This window comes from Ricinus communis, chromosome 5, assembly GCF_019578655.1.
Source record: "Ricinus communis isolate WT05 ecotype wild-type chromosome 5, ASM1957865v1, whole genome shotgun sequence".
Lineage (NCBI taxonomy): Eukaryota > Viridiplantae > Streptophyta > Magnoliopsida > Malpighiales > Euphorbiaceae > Ricinus > Ricinus communis.
This window is the reverse complement of record NC_063260.1, coordinates 12789360-12810428: the sequence shown is the minus strand read 5'-3', so window position 1 is coordinate 12810428 and position 21069 is coordinate 12789360. Positions and strand designations below refer to the sequence as shown.

The window sequence follows — 21069 nt, the reverse complement described above, 5'->3', positions numbered from 1 at the left end:
ACACAGGAATGGAAATAATGACTCCCTAATCCGGTAATTACCCAGCATCATTATGGGCCTATGCTTTCCAAATGCAAATTTTGTGAAACAATCTTGCTACACTAATTAATGTTCATTACCACATAACCATAATATAATCTTCTATTTGGTAGGAAAACATTATGAGTTTATGGCTGCTTGGCTATCATCTTCTGCATTAATAGTGATTATATAGGACTTTTCAGTTGACTTAATTTAATATACTTGGCCCGCTATTATTTGTTATTAAAATAATTAATTGGACTTTATAGATATAATTTTTTTATATATTCTATTATTTCATCGGCCCGATTAATAATTATTATATATTTATTAATTTTAAATAATTAAATATAAAATATTTTTATTTATTTTAATATATACACTTAATATAGATAAAGTAATTCATAAAAATCTATTACATTGTAACATTCTAAAAATTGATGACCCTATTAGTAACAAATAATACAAATTATTGCAATGCAATTATCCTAAAGAATTCCTCTTCATACAAGATTTAAGAAATTGCACAGAACTATTTGATTATCTATAAGATTAAAATACTTTTAAATTTGATTTCTTTTTATGTATCTATTAATATATAAATTATAAACTTACTTGAATTTAAACCGGACCGGCCCGATCAAGGGGCAGTGAACATGTACAATTGGGAAGAAAGAGAACTGGAGAAGAAAGGGTAAAAAAACGTAACAATCATGAATCATGGAAGTGCGTGGAGGCAAAGCTAAAAGGGCAAAAAAGAAAACCGAAAGTGTAAGGAAAATAAAAATAAAAAAATAAAAATAAAGTGGCAGACAAAGACTGCAATGGATAAGGCGGAAATGCAGTCAGATATTTTATCTGTATTTGTACTTACACCCTTTACCAATATAGTAGTAGTAATTATTTTATTAATAAACAATATTTGTATTTATTTTCAACGCTCCACGACATCATTTCTCTCTTATCCACGTGCCCCCTTTTCTTTCTCTTTCTATTCTATCGGCTTCGCTTTCATGAGAATAGAAGCAAAGCACCTCCTGCAAAACACTAAATTAAATTTGAAAATCTAAAGCTTATTTTATGAGAGAGAGTGACTTTGGGTTTTTGGGTTTGAGGGTGTGTGCTTGGAGAATTTTTATTGTGTGATTTGAGGGTTTGTTGAGGAGGAGATGTACGTAGCTTCTATGAGAAAGTCATTCAAAGACTCCCTCAAAGTTCTTGAAGCTGATATTCAACATGCTAATACTCTGTGAGTCTCTACTTCCTTTTGGGGTCTTTGGGTTTTTCTTTTCCTTAATCTTGTTATATAATTGAAAATTTAGTCTTTAAAACTTTCTTTTGTTTTTATAATTGTTGCAGCGGGTGCTTGAATGTGAGTTCTAAAGTATTGACCTTTGCATTTTTATTGCTGTTCTGGAACCATATTGGGAAAGTTTCTGTTTTATTTTCTGGTTTTCTTCATAGATTTTTTTTTTGCCAGTTATGCTCTGAGGCTATTAATTTTCAGTAAAATCCGTGACCAAAATATGATTTTGATTTCTTTTACTCTCTCTCCGTGTGTCTTCCAAGCTGTTGTAAGAATGTTATGATGGTTTTTTCTTTTTCATTTAATGCTTAAATTTTTATGCATTTCTTCATGGAGGTGAGAGTTTTAATTAAATTTGTCTGGGTTGTGAATTGTGATTCTTATTATAAGTTTTCTTTTTTCCTTTTCCTTTTTTGTGTTTTTCTCTCACTTAAATGGCATCCAACTGTTGCCGGATTAGAAAATGGTTCTCAGTTCTCTCGCAATTCTCAGGTGGTTTACATTGGCTTAAGCAACTTGGAGGATCCTGCGGGTTTGTGTGTGTGTTTGATTCTTTTTTGGTGATTCTTTCCTTTTATGTTCTCATCAGTTATCAGTTCTTTTGGGGTCTAGGGGCGTGAGGGATTGGCAGTACTCAGTATCCTTATCTTGATAAGGAGTTGTCTTGACTTCACGTGATTGATGGGTTCCACCTGATAGTGCTTTTATGACATTATCTTAAATCTCCAAAACAACATTACTAGTAGCACCATTGATTTATAATTTCTGCAAAGATCAAGACTTTATAAAGGCTCCTCCTTTCGAGACATAGAGAATGCTAGCTTAACGAGATAAGGCCCAATAGGCGAATGTTGTATTTGTATATGGCTTGAAGTTTTTCAAAACTTCATTCAAGGTGTTCAAGGGCAGATATTTCCTGTTCTGTTTTATAAATACTAACAACTACCTCTGAGACTTATATTTGGTCTTTGCTCTGGAAACTTTTCTTGTGATTTGTATGTTTTACCGACAATCTTACCATATTGCTAAATTGAATACGTCCTGCAATGCCACGTGTAGGGCTTCAGATTTTCCAAGAGATTATGATGGTGCCTGCCTTCAGATGAGAATGTCATATAGTCCAGCTGCCCACCTGTTCCTTTTTCTAGTTCAGTGGACAGACTGCCACCTTGCAGGTGCCCTTGGATTGTTGAGAATCCTAATTTATAAGGTTCGAATTTGTTTCTATCGATGGAACAAACACACACTTTCCTGTTTTGTCACAATGCGAACAATGGATAAGGCTTAACTTATGGATCTGTTTCATACCTCAGGTATATGTGGATGGCACAACCACCATGTCTACTCATGAAAGAAAAGCAAGTATAAGGGAGTTCTATGGTTAGTTGCATTTTTCAAGTATTTTTGGTACTGTATATGAGGTCCCAAGTTTTTGGCAACTCTCTTATCTTACTTATTGTGTCTCTTGGTCAGCGGTTATTTATCCCTCTTTATTACAGCTTCAAAGAGGGGTCACTGATACAGAAGACAAGAAACAGAAAGCAGTATGTTTGGAAAGGTACCGAAGAAGAGATGAGGAAGAACATAGGCTTCGAACAGATGTAGATATTGAAAGAGAAGAGGAGTGTGGAATATGCATGGAGATGAATAGTAAGATTGTATTGCCAAACTGCAACCATGCCCTGTGTTTGAAATGTTACCATGAATGGTACTCTCTCTCTCTCTCTCTTTCTCTCTCACATTCCCACTGCCTCCACCTTTTTTGTGGTGACATCTGAACTTCTGAAGTTACTCTGGTCCTGTAGTTGCCATAATTTTCAAGTGTCTTTATATCTCTGCCACGGTGAATGCTGCCTTCTGTTAGACTTCCTTTTCTTTTTTCTTTTTTTCCTTCTCCTCTTTCTTTCTTTCCTTCTATTGCCATTACAGGCAATGTGATATTTTGATCTTACATCACATGAATATATATCAACTGTTTCATGAAGGATGGGTTTGTTTCATTTTGCTGTACTTGGAATTGCATAACCTATGTCATTATGCATGACCAAGTAGAATTTTATGGAATCCATTTGCAAATCTAAAGTTTATGTGTTGGGTTAAAATGAAAGCTTGTTTAGATTTTTACTTGATTAAATCCCGGCGTTGGTTATAAGCAAACTAAGTTTATTGTAAAACTGAGCTCTAGACTTTAGAATATCTTGTTGGCATGTTTGATATAAACCAGACATACATTGTATTGATAATATTCCAAATTTATTGAATAGTTCTTGCTACGTGATTAAGCATGTAATTGCTTGATTTTTGCTGTATAGGGGTGCCATATTGTTCAAACCTGGTAACCAGGATGCATGTTTAGTTAATTTGTAGATTATGTTGCTTCTGTTGTACTCTTATTTGCGTTATATCTCTGGAATATATTTGAATCTATTGTTAGCTTTTTGTTTCTCCTTTGGTTAATTATTTCATAGTTGATGTTTGATCTGTTTTACATCTCTAGATGTTGACAATAGCTTTTCCAGTGAAAACAGATGTCTGTTTATAGCATCCTGCCTTTTTAGGTAAATGTGTCCCAAAAGGTTTTGCTTTCTAATCTTAGCCTATAGATTGCTGCGCCACACTTAAGCTTATTCAAGTTAACTTTAAGTGAGAGAATCAGATGGTTTATCGCGTGCCTTCTTCTTCTTCTTCTTCTTCCCTTCTTTCTATGTCCGTGCTGATTGTGTGTTTTTAGGAGGATGAGAAAAGGGGAGAGATTGATGTTCCATCTCCATGCTACTGAGACTTGCCTGGATTTAGTTCCATCTTATGTTCATATATCATTGACCTGCTATAGGAGTAGTATTCGAAGTTATCATCTGCGGATGAATCACTAAGCTTGAGCAGTTTATCAGAGGTTCACTGTTGAATCAGAGAATTTTCTAAGCTAGATGATTGGAATTTGACACCTATCCTGCTCAGCTTACATGTGTGTTCTGTAGATGTGTTCTAAGTTATGGATAGAAAGTTCATGGTGGTAGATATTTAAATTGCGAGTGTGACTTTGTAGATGGGTCCTAAATCATATATAATTTTCCCATCAAAACACTGAATTCTGCTGTGATTTCATTTCTCTGCAGTCTTAGCATATATCGTCCATCGTTTTCGACTTCAGATGTTGTAATTTTCTGATTTAAGAAATACGGGTTACGGTAAATGCTATAGCATGGTATATCATCTGTGCGTCCTAGCCGGCATTAATCTGCATGCTTGTATCTTAAATGTTTTTCTTTCTTGATTGATGACAGTGAAGATATGTTGCCATGGTTTACAGGAGGTCAAGATCACAGTCATGTCCTTTCTGCCGGGACAGTCTTAAAAGAGTGAACTCTGGAGACCTGTGGGTGTTCACAGACAGTAGGGATGTAGTGGACACGGCAACAGTGACAAGGGAGAATCTTAGAAGGCTATTCATGTACATAGATAAGCTGCCACTGATTGTTCCGGATTCCCTTTTTGACACATATGATTCGCACCTTAGATAGGCGGCGCAAAAACTAAACTAAACTGTCTGATTATCTCCATCTCCAATGGTGTTTGGATGAGCAGTACCCATCTCGCAAAAGTTTAAAGAAAAGGGGAGTTGCTTTGCATGAGTAGTTTTTCTTTCTTTTGTTTACATAACATAAAAGAATTCACTGAAACTGATTTGGCCAAAAAGGAAAAGGAGATTGAGGCCGAAATTTAAGGAATTTCAGTGGGGTAGTTTCTTGCCGCATCTAGTTAGAAGAATTCCAACTAGCGATGTTAGGAAGATGAATCGGTAAGGTCGAGAGAGAGAGAGAGAGAGAGATGGGTGGGGGATCGGCTCATAAGTTGTATTTATTCAGCACATTTGTACATCCTTTCTTGTATAGCTTCGCATTTACTTGCGACGTGCAATAGTTAATGCAAAATTCTCCTCCGTACGTATCAGATTCTTACAGAAATCTCCTGGCGGACGGACATTGTGCTTCAGGAATCTCGTATTGTAATTCCTGATACGATACTTTAAAGTAGTTTCATTCTCCGTAATTGATGGCTGTGCGCAAAAGCCAAGCAATTTGTTGAGATGGTAAGGAAAGCTACTTGGTTTCTTTTTCACTTGTGCTGAGCTGGGCCCAATTTTCAGGAAATCTACTATCTGAATATGTGACAGCCCAAATATGAAGATGAATGGCCCAAGCTTGAACAAAAAAAGAAAATGAAATTGGAAGAAGTGGGACCTAGTGGCACGTTAGGACTGTGATGAAAATGGGAAGAAAGATATAATAAAACAACAAGGCACAACCTGTCAACCCTACATCTTGGCTTTTGAAAATTTGATTTTTATGGTCTCCCTCTCTCCCTGCCTTTCTTGTGGACGGGAGCGCCAGCATGCATCTTGTTTCTGTCGAAGAATGAAATTGACAACGACGTCGTCTTTGAGACGAACAACTCGTACTCCCTTGGATTAGCATGAAAATAGACACAGCTACCAAAGGTGATGAAAGCGGTTACTGAACACACAATTTTTGCATACGCATAAGGACACTGGATGATTCTCTTTCTTTTTTATTTTTTTAAAGAAAAAATTATAAAAAAAGTAATTTTAAATAACGAATTGCTGTGAGTATCTTTTTGGCCTCTATTTTTAAGCCGCACCGATAGTTAAGGAAAAACCAGAGAAGAAAAAGAAAATTGGATTCATGTCTGTTGAAAAGGAGAGGACAAAGTAGACGAAAAAAAAAAGAAGGAATTGCAAGAAAGAAAGGGAAAAGAGATGGGCAAAGGGGGAGAGAGGCATGTGGAGGAGGAAGAAGCAGAAGGAGTAATGGCAACAGACTTCTTCTGGTCATATACAGATGAACCTCATGCTTCAAGACGGCGTCAGATCCTCTCTCAGTACCCCCAAATTAAACAACTCTTCGGCCCTGATCCTTTCGCTTTCTTTAAGGTCTTTCTCCCTCCGTTAGATCTGATATAATGTACCTCCATTTCTTGATTGTTCATTGTGTCTTGCATCACTTACAACTTCCTTTCTTTACAGATTTAGACTTGTTTACTCGATTGTGGATTTTCTTCTGTGGTCTTTGTCGTATTGCTGGTGTCATTTTTATTTACTGTCTTTGGGATGCTTTGTGTTCTGCTTCAATTTCTTTCTCTTCTCTTTAACTTTAATGTTGTCTGATGTCCCTCCCAGCTTCCGCAACCAGCATTTGCTTTACTCACTTATGTACCCAACAATTACTTTTTTGATCCTTTTTTTTTAATATATATTTATCACCATTAATGGACTATATTCATCGTTTTTTATTATGAGTTCTTTTTTATATGCTTCATAAATCTTTTTCTCGTACCCTGTAAACGATACTTCCTTAATTTCTTGGGATTTACTGACTGCAATCCATTTCTTGACTCTCTTTTTTTCCTTTTATTGCATTTCAGATCACATATTCACCTTTTTCCCCTTTCAAAATTACTTGTGATCCGTGAAAGATGAATCGTATTCTTGCAAATGATAAGTGCACTAATAATGTGAAGAGCAACTGCAATTCTTTCTGATTCGACTAAAATTTTAATTTTTGAATCATATTACCTTTTCGCTTGACATTAGCAATTCGAGCTGTCATTTGTAATTACCTGCTCATAGGTCACTCTTATATTTCCAAATATGCCTTTTCACATTTCTTTAGCTCTTGAAATGGTCAAGTTTATGTGTCTGTCATTTTTTTTTTCCTTTTATTTCTACAAGACTATGAGACAACGTTTCTGGTTTATGCAAAGATGGAGGGCACTGCACTGTTTATTTGCTGTTTTTATGGATGTTGTCAATTGCCTGTTTCTTTTTTTCTTAATAACGGTCCATTATCTAAAATTTGGTGGTGTTTCAGGTTTCTGTTGTGGTTTTGCTTCAGCTTGGCACAGCTGCATTACTTCATGATTCTGGCTGGCTGAAGATACTGGCAATAGCCTACTTTTTTGGCTCTTTCCTCAACCATAATCTTTTCTTGGCCATCCATGAGCTGAGCCACAACCTTGCCTTCTCAACTCCTGTCTATAATAGGTGGCTTGGGATTTTTGCCAACCTTCCTGTTGGCGTACCCATGTCTGTAACCTTCCAGAAGTACCACCTTGAACACCACCGCTTCCAAGGAGTAGATGGAATTGATATGGATATCCCAAGCCAAATTGAAGCTCATCTAGTGAGGAATGTCATCACGAAATCCATATGGGTTATCTTCCAACTCTTCTTCTATGCTCTGAGGCCTCTATTTCTCAAACCAAAGCCCCCTGGTTATTGGGAATTCATCAACCTTTTTGTTCAGATTGCTTTGGATGTGGCTATGGTTTATTTTTGGGGCTGGAAATCTTTTGCTTATCTGATCCTTTCCACATTTGTTGGAGGTGGAATGCATCCAATGGCTGCTCATTTTATCTCAGAACATTACGTCTTCAACCCGGAGCAAGAAACATATTCTTATTATGGCCCCCTGAATTTTGTTACTTGGCATGTGGGATACCATAATGAACACCATGATTTCCCTAGGATCCCTGGAAGCAAGCTTCACAAGGTGAAGGAGATTGCACCAGAATACTATGAAGGTTTAGACTCGTATAAATCTTGGAGTCAGGTCATATACATGTATGTTATGGACAGAACAGTCGGGCCCTTTAGCCGAATGAAGAGAAAGGTGTCAACTACCACAAAGAAATCTGAATAGGGGCACATGGGATAGTCTTTTTGTGTGAAGAAAATATGGAAAATCTATAGTCTGTAACATTTTTGAAGCATTAAATTTTTTGTTGTAGTCTTAGACTGAAAAGATGAGTTGATTGTTTATTCTTCCGCTTTTAGTTTACTTGCTTATGTATGCAAATTGAACAAAAAGACGGCTGTTTTCTCTACTTGTCTAATTGATGTTCTCTGAGTTCAATTTTGTTCCCGTCCTTGGCATTAAGCTTTGCTTGGATTATAAGATTTGCCTTCATTTTGGTAAAATATACTACCATGGCTTCCTTTTGCTTATACTAATTGTTTCAAGTTGCAACCTGAAAGGGCTTTGATTGAATTGCAGAGGAGGATTGGGCATCATCTATGTTCTCTGCACCAGAATTTTCTGTATGATTTCTCAAATACAACCATGTGACTTGACATTTCGTATTAAAAGACTAATATTAATTGCTTTCAGGCTTAATCTAAATGACAATGGGAGGAGAAAAAGTGTTCTGGTTTGTCGTCTTAGAGCAATGGCGCACACCATGAATTACAAGTATTCTATCTACTTCCACGAGATTCTGCAGTTGCCATTTACTTCCATCTCGATGTCTCTCTGACCTGAAATGTCTGCTTCAACAATACTGTGCTGCTCTCCCATTTTTATCTTGATAATTCGGTGCTATTCTCTTCACTTGTCTGTCTACAAAAGGATACAATGAAGAAGGAAAATGCGTAGTATAAAAAAGGTCATGAAGTGAAAATTCTGCTGAGTGCAATTCTTACTTTCCATGCATCATTCTTGGAAGCGAGACCTGGATCTCCGACACCGTATGGAGATGGCTGTAAATGGTGGTTGATAAGTGGAAGCCTCCCCGGTGGGTATTCGTCATCACTATCATAGTTGGGTTCATAATTTAGTCCAGTAGCTCTCAAAGCCATTGCCAGTAAAATAGAAGATCCCTGCAGAAGGGCAGATGGATAATTCAGTGATGTACTGAACCTTAGGCCAGTTGAGTACTCGGCTAAAGGAACAAGAAAATACCTGAGCTAAGACTATCAACAAGCCTATCCATTTGAAGACATCAAAATTAGACTTCACAAATTCTTTAAAATCATGGAACCTTCCTGTTGGATCCTCAGGTAAATCCTGATACATCAACACAGAATTAAGCCAAGAAGAAATATCTTATACATCCAGTAGAAGGAGGATGTACCTTTTCCCAGTCAGAATTTAGAAGTATATCAGCTCCAACTGCTAATTCCACTAAGAGAATCATGGAGATAATCACTGTATACTGCGTCTTCTATTAAGGTCATTTTCTTTTCCTTTCTAATATTGGCATGGTTTAATTTGAAGATCCTCCAACAACAAAGAAAAGAGAGAGAAAGAATGCCATAGTAAAGGGTGAAAAAGGATACACAAGAAAGGCAGAAACCGTTTGAGCTATCAGCAGAAATATGGCCTAAGCATGTTATGAGGCATAAGGCAATGCCAATGCTAAGAAAAGTGTATATGAACCTGCAATATTACGGAGAAATGCAAGTAAAGTTCGAGCTCCAAGAAAAGAGAAAATGGACAGAAGTACAAAAATATCTACAATAAAATGTGTTTCAGCATAAACGAAGAAACTTCCTGAGGAAAAAAGAGCAGAAGAATCATAGTGTATATACCATAGAGCAGACGAATCATAAGTGTCAGAGGATGATGACTCTTCCATGTCTCTTTGCCAAACTCTTACCATCCAAAGACCATAAAGAATCATTGCAATCCCAACTATTGCCATTACTGAATTGAGCATTTTCAGTATGGACCTGAGTAAAGTCTTAGCAACGCTTGCCATTTCTCTTAATGCCCCAAACACTTGCTGAAATATTCAAGGAAATGATTAAACGCTCCAAAGTTTCTAGAACTTAAACAAAAGTTGTTATTCTTTCAAATGTTACGTTACAATTTGAGGTGAGAAAAAGAAACCAACATTTTGGTTGCAACAATGTTAAATGAGCAAAACACGACTGAAGAGAATTTCTTGTGCACAGATAATGCCAATTAATTTAACGGAACCACATGGGAAAACATCCATTTTCATAGAACAAAAGGACATGTTAGATAGAAGTAGGTTATAATAATCGAATAATGATTGAGCTGCGAAATTTCTTGGAAACTCTACGGTAAGTTCTTAATGCTGTCGTGAGCTGAGATTCTAATTTAGCTTTCAACTCCCTTCTACCGTCGGTTGCTGTGGTGTAGTGGTTATCACGTCAGTCTTACACACTGAAGGTCCCCAGTTCGATCCTGGGCAGCAACAAGTGAAATGTATTTTTTCTTTTGTTTGGATTCCTCTTACGAGTCTAAGATAGATTAAGCATATGTATATATGAGAAAATTATAACTTCAAAGAAATTTTTTTTTTTTGGATTTAATACCTAATCCTATTGGTGAATAGATAAAATAAATAAATATCTTGTCATAATATACAAATAATATTAATGAAACAAATAATATTATAGTAAGAATAAACACATTATAATATCTATTTTTAAAAGTTATATATATAAATATTATTATATAAAAAATATTTTTTAAATTAAAATTTAAAAATTTATTACTTATTATAATAAAAAATTTATTTTATTTATTAACCGGTCTAAACTGATTGATTTTCATTTTTTATTACTATAAAAAGATTATCTCTGTACAGACTACTATATAGAGGTTTTACTATACATACATATTCCTTCATTTTATAAAAACTCTAGACTGTCACATTATAGGAACCAACCAAATCTGAAGAAATTTCCAAGATTTTGAATTCCATCTGTCTTTATAATCTTCGATAAACTGACTGAAACGTTTGCCTCGAACAAAAATATGCAGCAATATTCACATGTTCATTTACAAAGGCTGAATAATTGACCCACAAAAAATGCAAACATTTGGAAGACATTGCCAAAAAGCTGAAGATCAGATGAGCCTTTAAAAGCTTTCTTAGATAGAATTTGGTCAAAACTTTAAAATGTACATTGTAGAACCAAAATTAATAACAATAAACCTTTCAAAATTTTGGAAATGATTGCTTGTTTTCGTTCCTAGTAATACACCATATTGTGGGCGATTTGGTTGGAATACATATTATGTACTTGAGCTCCATCTCGTGGATCTGGTTTACTTCTGTCCACGAAGATACTCTCGCATGTTCAGGTGAATCTCTGCCTTCACTACCATGCGCATCCTTTTCGAATCTTCCCACAGTAAACCATTCCAGTCTCGTGCAAAGTTACAAGCGGCCTCAAAGACATCCTGGCAGGTGAAAAGATACAACGTGAGAAAACGAACAGGTGTGACCAAACTAACAGTCAAGAATAAGGTACTCGGCTTACCCTAGAGGGGAATTCATCATAGAGATGTGCAGGGGTCATCTCAACCCTGTTCATGTCCGACTCCCAGAGTCTTATCTGTCACATAAAAAGAATGGAATACATTTCGCAAAACTAGGAAACAAGAACAAGATATAAATTTTTCTATAATCGATAGTAATATGTGAAGAACAGAACTGATTTGCTTTTCATGGAAAGTTGCAAATACAAAATTTAAACTTTTAGCCCAGTGACAGGAGAAAATATATCTGAACATAGAAGTCATTATCACCTGATCTGTGACGTTCTCAGGAACAGAAGGTATTCTCTCAGCAACACGAGGATGGGCATTCTGCTGAAGAAAAGAAATTATCTGCAAAGGAAGAGGAATTAGAGTAAGCTCAAGCATAATAGTTCCCAAAATGGCAAATAGAAACAAACCAGACCTAACATCTTAGATTTGTAATCTTTCAGCACCCTATTAGCAGCCTCGGAAAGGCCTTTTTGAATTTTGACAAAGAATACATTCAGTTACTATGACACCGACAAGGATATGAGAAACAGTACAGTTGGTTATGAGAAAGCTCACCTGCTCTGCTGTGATGCCATTTTCAAAAGCACTGTACAAGCTTTCTTTCGTCATTGCCCCGACAACAAGATTTGGAAGTTGGTACTCTACCCTGCATATATAAGCAGAAAGCTTCACTTCTTAACTTCACCAATCAATACCAGAGTCGAGTGCTTACCAGATGGGGACTAGTAATTTAGAGTAACTAGACTTTAAATTCAGATGTGCAGGAAAGGGCATACCTTGAGAAAAGACGCATAATTTCGCAATGCAGCTTAGACGTTGAGTATGCATACATCCTAAAATTTGTTTCCACGACAACAAATCCCTGAAAAGGAGAACAAAAGACCACGTGAGAGAAAAGGGCAAACTCCCTCCCTCCTAACAGAGCCATGTCTCAAACTCCCACTTCGGCCAAGACAAGAGTGATCGTGGTTTTAATCATCGCACATAATCTATATATTCTGAATCTACATCAAAGTCATATCGGGTTCCACTATGCATGCTGCAATAAGTAAAGGAAACAGATGAAAACAAAATTTGTTACAGAACAGGCGAAAATGCAATAGTAATTATGGTTAGAAAGCCAAGTTGCATTCTGTATATAGATTACATCTAGTACACCTGTTTCCGTGATGATGAATCTGTCAAGCTCATAGAGAGATTGGTAGCTAATTTAGTAGGTATAAACCAACTCTCCTTCCTGCCCTGAAAATATAGATTTTAATAAGTGCAGTAAAGTAATACCTATTCTCTAAAAGGTAAATAGCACATAGAAAAGCAAGATAAACAGATTAGATAACCTGCTGAAGTTTCACCAATCCCAAGTCTGCAAGGTCCTTTATCATATTCCTCTGAAATTCAGTCAACATAATCATATTATATGCCTAAATCATGAAGAAGTAAAGAACGAGTGTTAGAGAATATACTCCTGCTTGTCTGAATAATCTACTGAAGAAAGAGGGTTTTCACCCTGAAAAGATTTAGCCAAACAAATTTTCATTTTAAGCAGTAATTGATCATCCATGACATCAGTTATAAGCTGAAAAGTCTGACTCAATACCTCACCAGTGATATGAAAACTAAGCTCTAGCAAAAAGGAAATCAGATCTGCTGAATCCAGACCACGCTCCTGAACCAAAAGGGAAAAGAAAATCATAATACAAGACATGCAACTCAAAAAGAAAGAAGGGGGAATAAAATAACCACTGTTTAGCACTGCAAAGAAATAAAACCAACAAATATCAGGCTGCTAGTGCAAGTAAAGTCAGCTGGAACCGGGTTTACCCATTGTGAAGCAAGCTCACTGGCATAACTAGAGCTCACCGACAAGGCTGACAATAGCATAGGTAAGAAAAGATTGGGGTTGAGTAATCAATAGATTCAGCCCTTCTAGTTACTATTATGATTATCATCACTATTGCTTAAAAAGCTCAAAAGAAAATAAAGTATTTAAGACGTCTATGTTAATTCTTAGCTTTTAATGACAATGTCGACAATTAATCTTAAGAATATTTATTAATAATTTCTAGATTGAATAAATATAGGAGAATACGCAGAGAATTTGCATCTTAGACTTAATTGTGTGAAATGTATTCTCTTTCATTTACAGGAACAAAAAGGAAAAGAGTGATTTCAAATAATAAACAATTATTATGATTCCAGTTCTTGAGACTCAAGAAGATCACAGGCCTGCAAGCCCCACAAGTTGAACTGAGGCGGATTTTAGCCTTACTATAATCCCAAGCGAGCAGTCTGCTTTAGCTGTGCCAAAACCAAGCAACTAGCAAGGAGCTTGGATCATCAATAGCCATTGTTTGAAGAAATGGCCATGATATGAATTTACAAGTAAGAGAGTCATATAATAGAAGTAGTAAGAAGTCTGCTATCACATAGGGGCAAAAGTCAGAAGAGGAAACAACCTAAAAGACTTAATGGATCCATACCTCAGAGTTAGAAATATATTCTCTGATGATATACCAAAGTTGTGCATTTGTATCCATCAGCTGGAATTGCATATTTAAAAGAAATTTCAATTTCCAATAATGAACAATCACAAAGTGCAAATTGTTCATAATTAACATAATGCACACCAGAAACTGGAAACCACTCTCAGTTAATCGTGGAGCTTCTTTGTCCCTATAGAAAAGGCAAATGCAAAGGATGTTACAAATATGAAATGCAAAATCCTCAATGTTAAAAAAGAAGCAGCTTTGTGGTGAAAAAGACAATAATACCTTTGAGTCAAAAGACCCCGCTGGAATATTTTCATCATAGAAGAGCTAAAGTTAGTTGACCTTTCTGCATGTCCCGAATTTATAAGATGCAGCAAGAAACACTGGTTTAACACAAACATCAGCAATAAGAAAACAGTTTTAATCTAATAAACAACCAACTATCAAGAGGTAAAAAGTAGCGATATCATTAAGTCATAGTCGTTACCATGATAAACAAGAACTAGCATACATTTTCCTTAAACAGAAATGTGAAAAGATAAAAAAGATAATTAAAGAAAAAGAAAACATAAACAGAGTTAACACCTCCCACTGTCCAAGTGCATATGTATCAAGTTCCTCCAATGTTGGGAGTCTTACAGCGATATTTGAAGCCAATGGTTCCCCAGGCAAAACTCCCCTGCATTATCCATACAAAAGTTCTTATTAAGCACCAAATAAAACACATACAAAGCCCAAGCAAAATGGTGTCATCAACCAAACGCTCAAGCAATAAAATTGACAGTAGGTAATATCTTAATTAGTTGTGTATTTATTTGTTTATGTTAATCCAAACTAAGAATGCAACAAGTAAAAGCTAAACATGTCTAATAAGAATAAAACTTACCCATCTATTAAATGCTTCTGGAGATTAGTCTGAAATGTAGGATTTAATTTGTAACTGATTTCCTTTTTCCTGCCAAATTTAGTATTATAAATTAAAACAAACTTCAGCCAAAACGTGCAGTTTAAATTAATCTCTCCAATAGAAAGCAGGTTCTACCTGTCAACAATCTCAGTGAAAATTCTCAACTGGGTCAATCGATCAATAGCTACTCTGTGCTTAGATGATCCATCAGGAAGTAGCCATTCTTCTAGCGTTTTGTCTGCTACTGGACCATCAATATACAATATTTGTACCACATATTTCTTCGCTAAAGGCGGCAATGACCTCAAAAAAAAAAAAAAGGAACTCAATAATTCTTTTTCAGTTTACAAGAACTTGTAAAATAGAAAAAAAAAAAAAAAAGAGGGGAGAAACTAAATAATAATAATAATTACCTGAGAATGGCTTGGCAAATGAAGGGATTGGTGTAAAGCTTATCGAGCTTCATGGCAGGCAAAGACGCCACCATGTCCATGAAATTCTTAGCAATGATCCTCACTTGAGGCATTTTTTTTCACTTGCTAAAAGTTTCTCTACAGTGTTCTTTTGAATTAGGGTTATTGGATCGGTGATTTAATGGTTCTGATTGCTGTGACTGTAAATGCTAGGTTGCTGAATATGACGTCGTTTATAGAGTTTTGGTTCTGCTATCGGTCTCATCACAGTAGGACTTCGAGGCTCGAGCACGGGGAGCAAGACCAGGTTACAAACACTCGACTGTAATTAAAAAGAACTCAAATTAATCCACTTAATACTGTTAAATTTGCATTTTACTTGTTCAAAAAAAAAAAAAGCAATACTGTAAAATTTTTAAAAACCGTTTTCTTTTTTCACCCAGAATTCTTTTATTATTATTACTATTATAATTATTACTATTACTATTATTACAGATACTGAATCTCAATCTAATTGAGCGGGGCACGCAGAATCCGCCAAAAAATAAATTTAAAATTGAGTTGAAATTGGGCATAAGCTGAAGCCCCAATTTCATACTGGTACCGTAATGATTACACACTGCAAAAATGGGCTCCGAAGAATAATAGAACAAACGGGTGTACATTTGATTGATTGTTAAAGCAATTCTAAATCACAACTGCTAAGGCCACCATGAAAAAGTTTTACCTATATGATCGAAATAACAGAACCAGTCAGGGTACATTTTTGAAACTATGCTCTATACTTTCTGAAGCCTGCCTATGCTGATTGTACAATTCAGTTATCCAAGGACGCTATCAAAATCCAGAATACCCGGCGACGTCACTACTGCGCCATGAAGCTTCAGTAACCCAATGAGGGCCACAAATTAAAAGGCCCTAAGACTATAAAAGATAGCTAACAAAATTGATATGATACGGCATCTATTATTTTCCGCTTCTACCTAATTTTACCCTCACTATGCAGAAGTGCAAGGTACGTCTTGAGTAGGTTCGCCTGGTTTAGTAGCTACTGGAGGTGGCTTCTGAGCTGGGGGTGGGGGAGGAAGCTTGCATGGCCTGTTTGGACGAATCTGATCGACTTTCTCTGCTTCAATTTCAAACTGCAGTCCAAAATAACTAGCAAACTCATCAGCAGCAACAAAAGAAATAATGGTAAGAATTGGTCAATTCTACTATAACCACTAGAGAAGCCAGGAGGGGAAAAAAAAAGGGGTGACACAGGGAAACGGGCAAGCGTGCTTGCAGCATATTTTTATACATTTATTCAGTTAATGCTATTGAAAAATCCATACATTCCACACAAGTGGAGAAAGTTAAGGTTAGATTTTCGTATTATACAGGAGAGTTTTCTAGATGATACAGAAGAGGTTTACCAAACAAATAGTCCTAAACGCATCAAAATAACTTCAACATGATTCTAATGATTAAAATGGCATACTGCAACTAAAAGCTTAACCATGAGAACAAACTCACCCTGTAACCACAACCAGCTACACAGGCATGGAAGCATTCCTGCACAAAGAAAGGCAATAACGAAATATGATTACTGCTATCATCACTCTTCTTTTTGGAACAAATGATATAATTTTTAACTATATCCACAAGATTTAACCAGCTATAGCTATAACTGAATGCTTTATGCATGATGTTGATAATTTCCAACATAATTTTCCGTGAATTAAACTATTCCATTATTGTCTTGATACCAGATCTTGACAACAGCTTTTCTTTCAGATTTAGAAAGTCGAATGGATCAATTAAAGGTGATTAACTCTGTTGGAAGTGCTTAATCATCTAAAGTAAACTTGGAATGGGTTTACGGAGCCATCTAACAAGAACAACTTCTGCGTGACTAGGGTGCTGTTCTTCCTCGAAGATGCCTAACGTCTTAAGTGAAATATATGAATCCAAACATGTGAATAAATATTGTACTTTTGGATGAGATTCATTGAATGAAAAACTCTCAATTGAAGATCTGCATTCATAGAGTCAGGGCCATAGGGTCAATAATTTCCCAAAAGGATCTTACATTAAAGACTTTGATCATGTCCAGTGCATGGTAGTTATTTAAATTTTCAGTGCAATACAATGATAGAAAACTTTGAAAAAGGAAAAAAAGAAAAAGATATGACAAGATGATATACCTCAGAGTATCTGGCAGCTCCAGGAGACCGGTCAATATAAGCACTCCACTGCTGGTCCTTGAAGACAGGATCCTTGTAGCATATTTCATTGCACTCTGACAAACCTAAAGGTTCAAAAAGATAAAAGAGTTAAAAGTCATTTTACCAGAAAATGACACTATCTGTCGATATGCGCCTCCTTTAGATTACTGCTGGTTAACGTTTCAAACTAGTAATTTCTTGTTATATTGAATTTAAATAAATGGCTATTGATCTAGCTAAACTGGACCAAGAATATACTTCAGCACAAGTGAAGTGTAGCCAAACTACATTCCTGTGCTGTGCTTCATAAATTGATACAGCTAAGAATTTGCAGTCCTATTTTCCTCAAGAAGCACGTCAGATTTAGCCCACTGAGGTAACAGTTTTTGTAAAGAAAACCTTGATGCATTAAATTTAATTACTTTTGATATAATTGTAATTTAATGAAATATATATTATATTATTTACAAATACTCATTATTTACATTAATATTAATACATTAACTGATAATTTATTCATTTCTTACAGCACTCTCAAATAAATTATTAGTTGTATATCATGATAGACGATTCCAATGTTTAGAGTCAAATTTGGAAAGGAAAGTACAAGAAAAAACTTTAATGACACTATCGTCCAGGACTTGAAACAGAGAGTGCAACTATTAAGCGCAAGCGACAAACTACTAATTGACACCTTTACATATCTCTGGTGCAAAATGGCAATAAAGCATATTAGTACTCACATTCTTCCCATGTTTCTCCATCTGCATCACAACCTTTTTTGCAAAATACTCTCCCTGAAAAAATCCATGGCACCGATTACATTTATCAATGTGATAGTTTGATAATAGATCAATATCCTTATCAATCGAAAGATATTCATAAACAACAAATCAGAATAACTCTACTCAAATTCAAATAACCTTGCTGGCAGGATACCTGAGTAAATAAAAAAACAATTGATCAGTAGAATCTAAAATGACACACTCAAATGGACTTGTATCATACAAAATAATTTGTACAAAAACCATCCTGTAATATTGCATAGGCACCTCAGTTTGGGTGTCAACAAAACCTCAATAGTAAATAAGATTGCCAATTTACATCCAAAAAGTTTACAAATCTCTTAAAAATTTCACAACTAGCCCTATATATAGAAAGCAAAAGCTTTGCTTCCTAGCGCTCCCGTTTCTACTAGGGTACAGATAACGAAATAGCATTAATTCATAAAATTCTTTTCCAAATGTAACTAAATAAATACAATCATTTTTCATGCATTCCCCTTTACATATCATACACATGCATCACTACAAACACCAAGATACATGCAAAATGGTCAGTAAGTCCCAGCATCAGGATGACCAAACACATAGCAGCACAAGTCGAATTCATGATAAAGAACAATTAACAGCACTAAAAAATCCTATATGTTTACTCATTTATGATTTAAACCAGATAACCAAACACCTAAATGGCTATTATCACAAACTAAGCAATTTATATATATAAAAATATAGCTACTCCTTCCTGTACTAGGTGGATACATTGCAATAAATAGGAATATACACGTATATATAAATGTTACACTTTAACATTGGATAATTGACACATTCTTTTATATTAAGGCTCAAGAACATGTTTCAATCATCTTCATCTATCTGTTTGATGCACAGGTGGGTAGTTACACTTAGACCAGGCAATAATTTCCATAAATACATAATTATATCACTCACACCAGAAAGTTATACATCCATAGTCAGATAATCAAGTGAAATAACAATAAATGAATCACACATCTATGATAAACACCAAATCTAAGACCTAATATGTGACTTGGTAATAATTAGAATTAAAAGAATCAAAAGAAACAAGAAGCGAAAGGAATTGAGAGAAAAAAAAAAAAAAGGAAAACAAGCGTACATGGAATTTGAGTTAGAGCAGCGTATTTGTGGGTGCACTGACTTCCACAAGGTGGAGTCCATTGATGTGGTAGCATCTTTTTCTCCTTTACAATTTCGCACTTTCTCTATCTAACAGGAGGAAAGGGAAAGCCGGAAGGACAATTGAATGGTGAAAGAAAAATTAGATGTATAGTTGGGGTTAATTTAGTAATTTTAACTTATAAAGGGGTAATTTGGTTATTCTCAATATTTTCCGGCATTTCAGATCGTTTTGGTCTGGGTGTACGGCTGATTATGGGGAGGCAAAGGGTATGTTTGTGTTTTTCTTTGGACAAAGGGTCAGTAAACCCCCTTAACTTGTGTCAAGAGTTCAAGTAGATCAAATTTTAACTTTTTCAGCAAATAGGTCTAAAACTATTTATATTTGGATGACTTAAACCCAAATTTTGACTAGTCAAGCATGTGATCTGCACACTTCATAACAGAGGCTGAATGAATATTTTAAAGAAAAAAAATGCAACAATTGTTGTGTAAAAAAATCTTGCTTTTTCCAGTAATAATAACTTTTCATCTCAAACAAATTTTCTAAATTGCTCTTACTACCATATATAACCGAACAACAATGTCTTTTCTCTATCTTTTTCAATTTTCTTTCTCTTATAAATTCCAACAATATTTCTTATATGTTTCTCTATTAAATTATAAATAATAAATTTTTTATTTTAATTTATCTTGAAATGTGAACGTATTTTAATAATATTTTCTATTTTAATCCCCAGTTAACCTTTTTAATAAAATAAAGAGAAAGAGAAATAAGTAAGAAGAGTAAATGTAACTCTTAAAGAAAAAATAAAAAAGATAAAATAAATAATATAATATACTTAAGAGTCACTCACTCGCTCTTTAAATTTAAAGAGTGAGTACGTGGCTCTTAAGTTATTTTAGAAAATGATGATAAATTAGAGAGTTGTTTAAAAATTCAATTTCTACATATATTTCCCATAATAGAAAAAGAGTATGACTTAAAAGCTTGTTGGAATGCTATTATTCTAATCTTTTTCTGCCTTTATCTCTGCAGCACCACCACGATCTATTTCTCAGTTGTTTCTAACCATAAAGTTGCTTTCTTTCACTAATTTATTATTGTCTACGGTTTATTTTCTTGTTTCTCTTCTTAATAATCTGAGATAGTTCATGATTTATTGATTTAGATTTGATCAAATTAACTTGGTGAGTGAAAAAAAATCCATTTAAGCATAATATCAAGTGGGAGTTAAGGAAGGTGTGTATTAGAATGAGTTTTTTTAAATATTGATGTATACTTTTCTTGAAATTTAATTTTTGAAATGAGATATTTATTCACAACGAGAAATTTAGACTATGTTATTTTATGTTTATGCTTTTATTAATTTTGCTGATAACTGTAGATAAAAAGGTCGAAGTGGCTGAAGAAATGATGAAAGAGATGACAGGGGTGTGATAGTGGTGCCATCAGTGAAGATAAGAGGAATCGACGACTGATAATATTTATGACAATAAGAAATTAGATCATAGGTTTCTATAGAGTTAGCTATCATGTGTTGTTTCTTCAGTTAATTTGTAGATGAATGATGATATAAATGTCTAACGAATGTTAGGGATGACTGTGACAAGGTGATGGAGGCAATGATAGTAGTGTTAATGGTGAAGATGGAGGCACAATGGTGTTGTTAACTGTTTAGT

General features: G+C 35.0%; 5 protein-coding genes, 1 long non-coding RNA gene and 1 other non-coding gene across 13 annotated transcripts; 4 read left to right on the top strand and 3 right to left on the bottom strand.

Moving 5' to 3' along the window:
* The first annotated feature begins 968 nt into the window (after nucleotides 1–968).
* On the top strand, nucleotides 969–5275 carry LOC8279483 (E3 ubiquitin-protein ligase AIRP2). 4 transcript variants are annotated; one of them, XM_048373815.1, is made up of 6 exons: nucleotides 973–1270; nucleotides 1820–1859; nucleotides 2387–2537; nucleotides 2641–2707; nucleotides 2801–3035; nucleotides 4638–5275. In XM_048373815.1, the coding sequence occupies exons 1-6, from the start codon at nucleotides 1258–1260 to the stop codon at nucleotides 4846–4848; spliced, it is 717 nt and encodes a 238-aa protein (XP_048229772.1). In that variant the 5' UTR covers nucleotides 973–1257; the 3' UTR covers nucleotides 4849–5275. The 4 variants fall into 4 exon arrangements, with proteins under 4 accessions (XP_015574604.1, XP_048229772.1, XP_048229773.1 ...); XM_048373816.1 differs by lacking the exon at nucleotides 1820–1859 and adding an exon at nucleotides 1381–1393 and having other exon boundaries at nucleotides 975–1270; XM_015719118.3 differs by lacking the exon at nucleotides 1820–1859 and having other exon boundaries at nucleotides 969–1270; nucleotides 4612–5275.
* Nucleotides 5276–5547: 272 nt separating this feature from the next.
* Nucleotides 5548–8268, top strand: LOC8279484 (sphingolipid delta(4)-desaturase DES1-like). The gene is made up of 2 exons (XM_002518997.3): nucleotides 5548–6278; nucleotides 7216–8268. The coding sequence occupies exons 1-2, from the start codon at nucleotides 6105–6107 to the stop codon at nucleotides 8044–8046; spliced, it is 1005 nt and encodes a 334-aa protein (XP_002519043.1). The 5' UTR covers nucleotides 5548–6104; the 3' UTR covers nucleotides 8047–8268.
* A 201-nt stretch (nucleotides 8269–8469) lies between these two features.
* LOC8279485 (tetraspanin-19) lies at nucleotides 8470–10122 on the bottom strand. 3 transcript variants are annotated; one of them, XM_015719121.3, is made up of 7 exons: nucleotides 10019–10122; nucleotides 9714–9907; nucleotides 9462–9561; nucleotides 9257–9337; nucleotides 9085–9189; nucleotides 8826–9002; nucleotides 8470–8738 (listed from the first exon to the last, which is right to left on the bottom strand). In XM_015719121.3, exons 2-7 carry the CDS (start codon nucleotides 9881–9883, stop codon nucleotides 8703–8705), a joined length of 669 nt encoding a protein of 222 aa, XP_015574607.1. In that variant the 5' UTR covers nucleotides 9884–9907; nucleotides 10019–10122; the 3' UTR covers nucleotides 8470–8702. The 3 variants fall into 3 exon arrangements, with proteins under 3 accessions (XP_015574607.1, XP_015574605.1, XP_015574608.1); XM_015719119.3 differs by having other exon boundaries at nucleotides 9714–10105; XM_015719122.3 differs by having other exon boundaries at nucleotides 8470–8742; nucleotides 9714–10102.
* Nucleotides 10123–10275: 153 nt separating this feature from the next.
* On the top strand, nucleotides 10276–10348 carry TRNAV-UAC. Its single transcript has one exon. It is a non-coding gene; the product is annotated as a tRNA-Val (tRNA).
* Nucleotides 10349–11009: 661 nt separating this feature from the next.
* LOC8275581 (general transcription and DNA repair factor IIH subunit TFB2) lies at nucleotides 11010–16106 on the bottom strand. 2 transcript variants are annotated; one of them, XM_002518999.4, is made up of 16 exons: nucleotides 15967–16106; nucleotides 15240–15561; nucleotides 14962–15129; nucleotides 14806–14874; nucleotides 14505–14598; nucleotides 14202–14302; nucleotides 14058–14103; nucleotides 13911–13970; nucleotides 13028–13096; nucleotides 12768–12851; nucleotides 12589–12672; nucleotides 12207–12292; nucleotides 11986–12076; nucleotides 11689–11769; nucleotides 11421–11495; nucleotides 11010–11340 (listed from the first exon to the last, which is right to left on the bottom strand). In XM_002518999.4, the coding sequence occupies exons 2-16, from the start codon at nucleotides 15350–15352 to the stop codon at nucleotides 11206–11208; spliced, it is 1356 nt and encodes a 451-aa protein (XP_002519045.1). In that variant the 5' UTR covers nucleotides 15353–15561; nucleotides 15967–16106; the 3' UTR covers nucleotides 11010–11205. The 2 variants fall into 2 exon arrangements, with proteins under 2 accessions (XP_002519045.1, XP_015574628.1); XM_015719142.3 differs by having other exon boundaries at nucleotides 12768–12818.
* LOC8279487 lies at nucleotides 15882–19584 on the bottom strand. The gene is made up of 5 exons (XM_002519000.4): nucleotides 19367–19584; nucleotides 18190–18243; nucleotides 17426–17529; nucleotides 16755–16793; nucleotides 15882–16381 (listed from the first exon to the last, which is right to left on the bottom strand). Exons 1-5 carry the CDS (start codon nucleotides 19440–19442, stop codon nucleotides 16238–16240), a joined length of 417 nt encoding a protein of 138 aa, XP_002519046.1. The 5' UTR covers nucleotides 19443–19584; the 3' UTR covers nucleotides 15882–16237.
* Nucleotides 16301–17261, top strand: LOC125370109. Its single transcript, XR_007215938.1, has 2 exons — nucleotides 16301–16433; nucleotides 17016–17261. It is a non-coding gene; the product is annotated as an uncharacterized LOC125370109 (long non-coding RNA).
* Nucleotides 19585–21069: the final 1485 nt, after the last annotated feature.

Excerpts from the sequence above, each read along its gene's own strand:
- LOC8279483 (XM_002518996.4), top strand. The coding sequence starts at position 1,191 with ATGTACGTAGCTTCTATGAGAAAGTCATTCAAAGACTCCCTCAAAGTT. Across the intron at positions 2,708-2,800 it reads AAGTATAAGGGAGTTCTATG|CGGTTATTTATCCCTCTTTA; the intron begins GTTAGTTGCATT and ends TCTCTTGGTCAG. Across the intron at positions 3,036-4,637 it reads TTGAAATGTTACCATGAATG|GAGGTCAAGATCACAGTCAT; the intron begins GTACTCTCTCTC and ends CATGGTTTACAG.
- LOC8279487 (XM_002519000.4), bottom strand. The coding sequence starts at position 19,442 with ATGCTACCACATCAATGGACTCCACCTTGTGGAAGTCAGTGCACCCAC. Across the intron at positions 17,530-18,189 it reads TGGAGAAACATGGGAAGAAT|GTTTGTCAGAGTGCAATGAA; the intron begins GTGAGTACTAAT and ends TTGAACCTTTAG. Across the intron at positions 16,382-16,754 it reads TAGCTGGTTGTGGTTACAGG|TTTGAAATTGAAGCAGAGAA; the intron begins GTGAGTTTGTTC and ends TTTGGACTGCAG.
- LOC8275581 (XM_002518999.4), bottom strand. The coding sequence starts at position 15,352 with ATGCCTCAAGTGAGGATCATTGCTAAGAATTTCATGGACATGGTGGCG. Across the intron at positions 13,097-13,910 it reads AATATATTTCTAACTCTGAG|GAGCGTGGTCTGGATTCAGC; the intron begins GTATGGATCCAT and ends CTTTTGGTTCAG. Across the intron at positions 12,673-12,767 it reads GATTGGTGAAACTTCAGCAG|GGCAGGAAGGAGAGTTGGTT; the intron begins GTTATCTAATCT and ends CTATATTTTCAG.
- LOC8279485 (XM_015719121.3), bottom strand. The coding sequence starts at position 9,883 with ATGGCAAGCGTTGCTAAGACTTTACTCAGGTCCATACTGAAAATGCTC. Across the intron at positions 9,190-9,256 it reads TAAATTCTGACTGGGAAAAG|GATTTACCTGAGGATCCAAC; the intron begins GTACATCCTCCT and ends TTGATGTATCAG. Across the intron at positions 9,003-9,084 it reads TGTTGATAGTCTTAGCTCAG|GGATCTTCTATTTTACTGGC; the intron begins GTATTTTCTTGT and ends GCCCTTCTGCAG.
- LOC8279484 (XM_002518997.3), top strand. The coding sequence starts at position 6,105 with ATGGGCAAAGGGGGAGAGAGGCATGTGGAGGAGGAAGAAGCAGAAGGA. Across the intron at positions 6,279-7,215 it reads ATCCTTTCGCTTTCTTTAAG|GTTTCTGTTGTGGTTTTGCT; the intron begins GTCTTTCTCCCT and ends GTGGTGTTTCAG.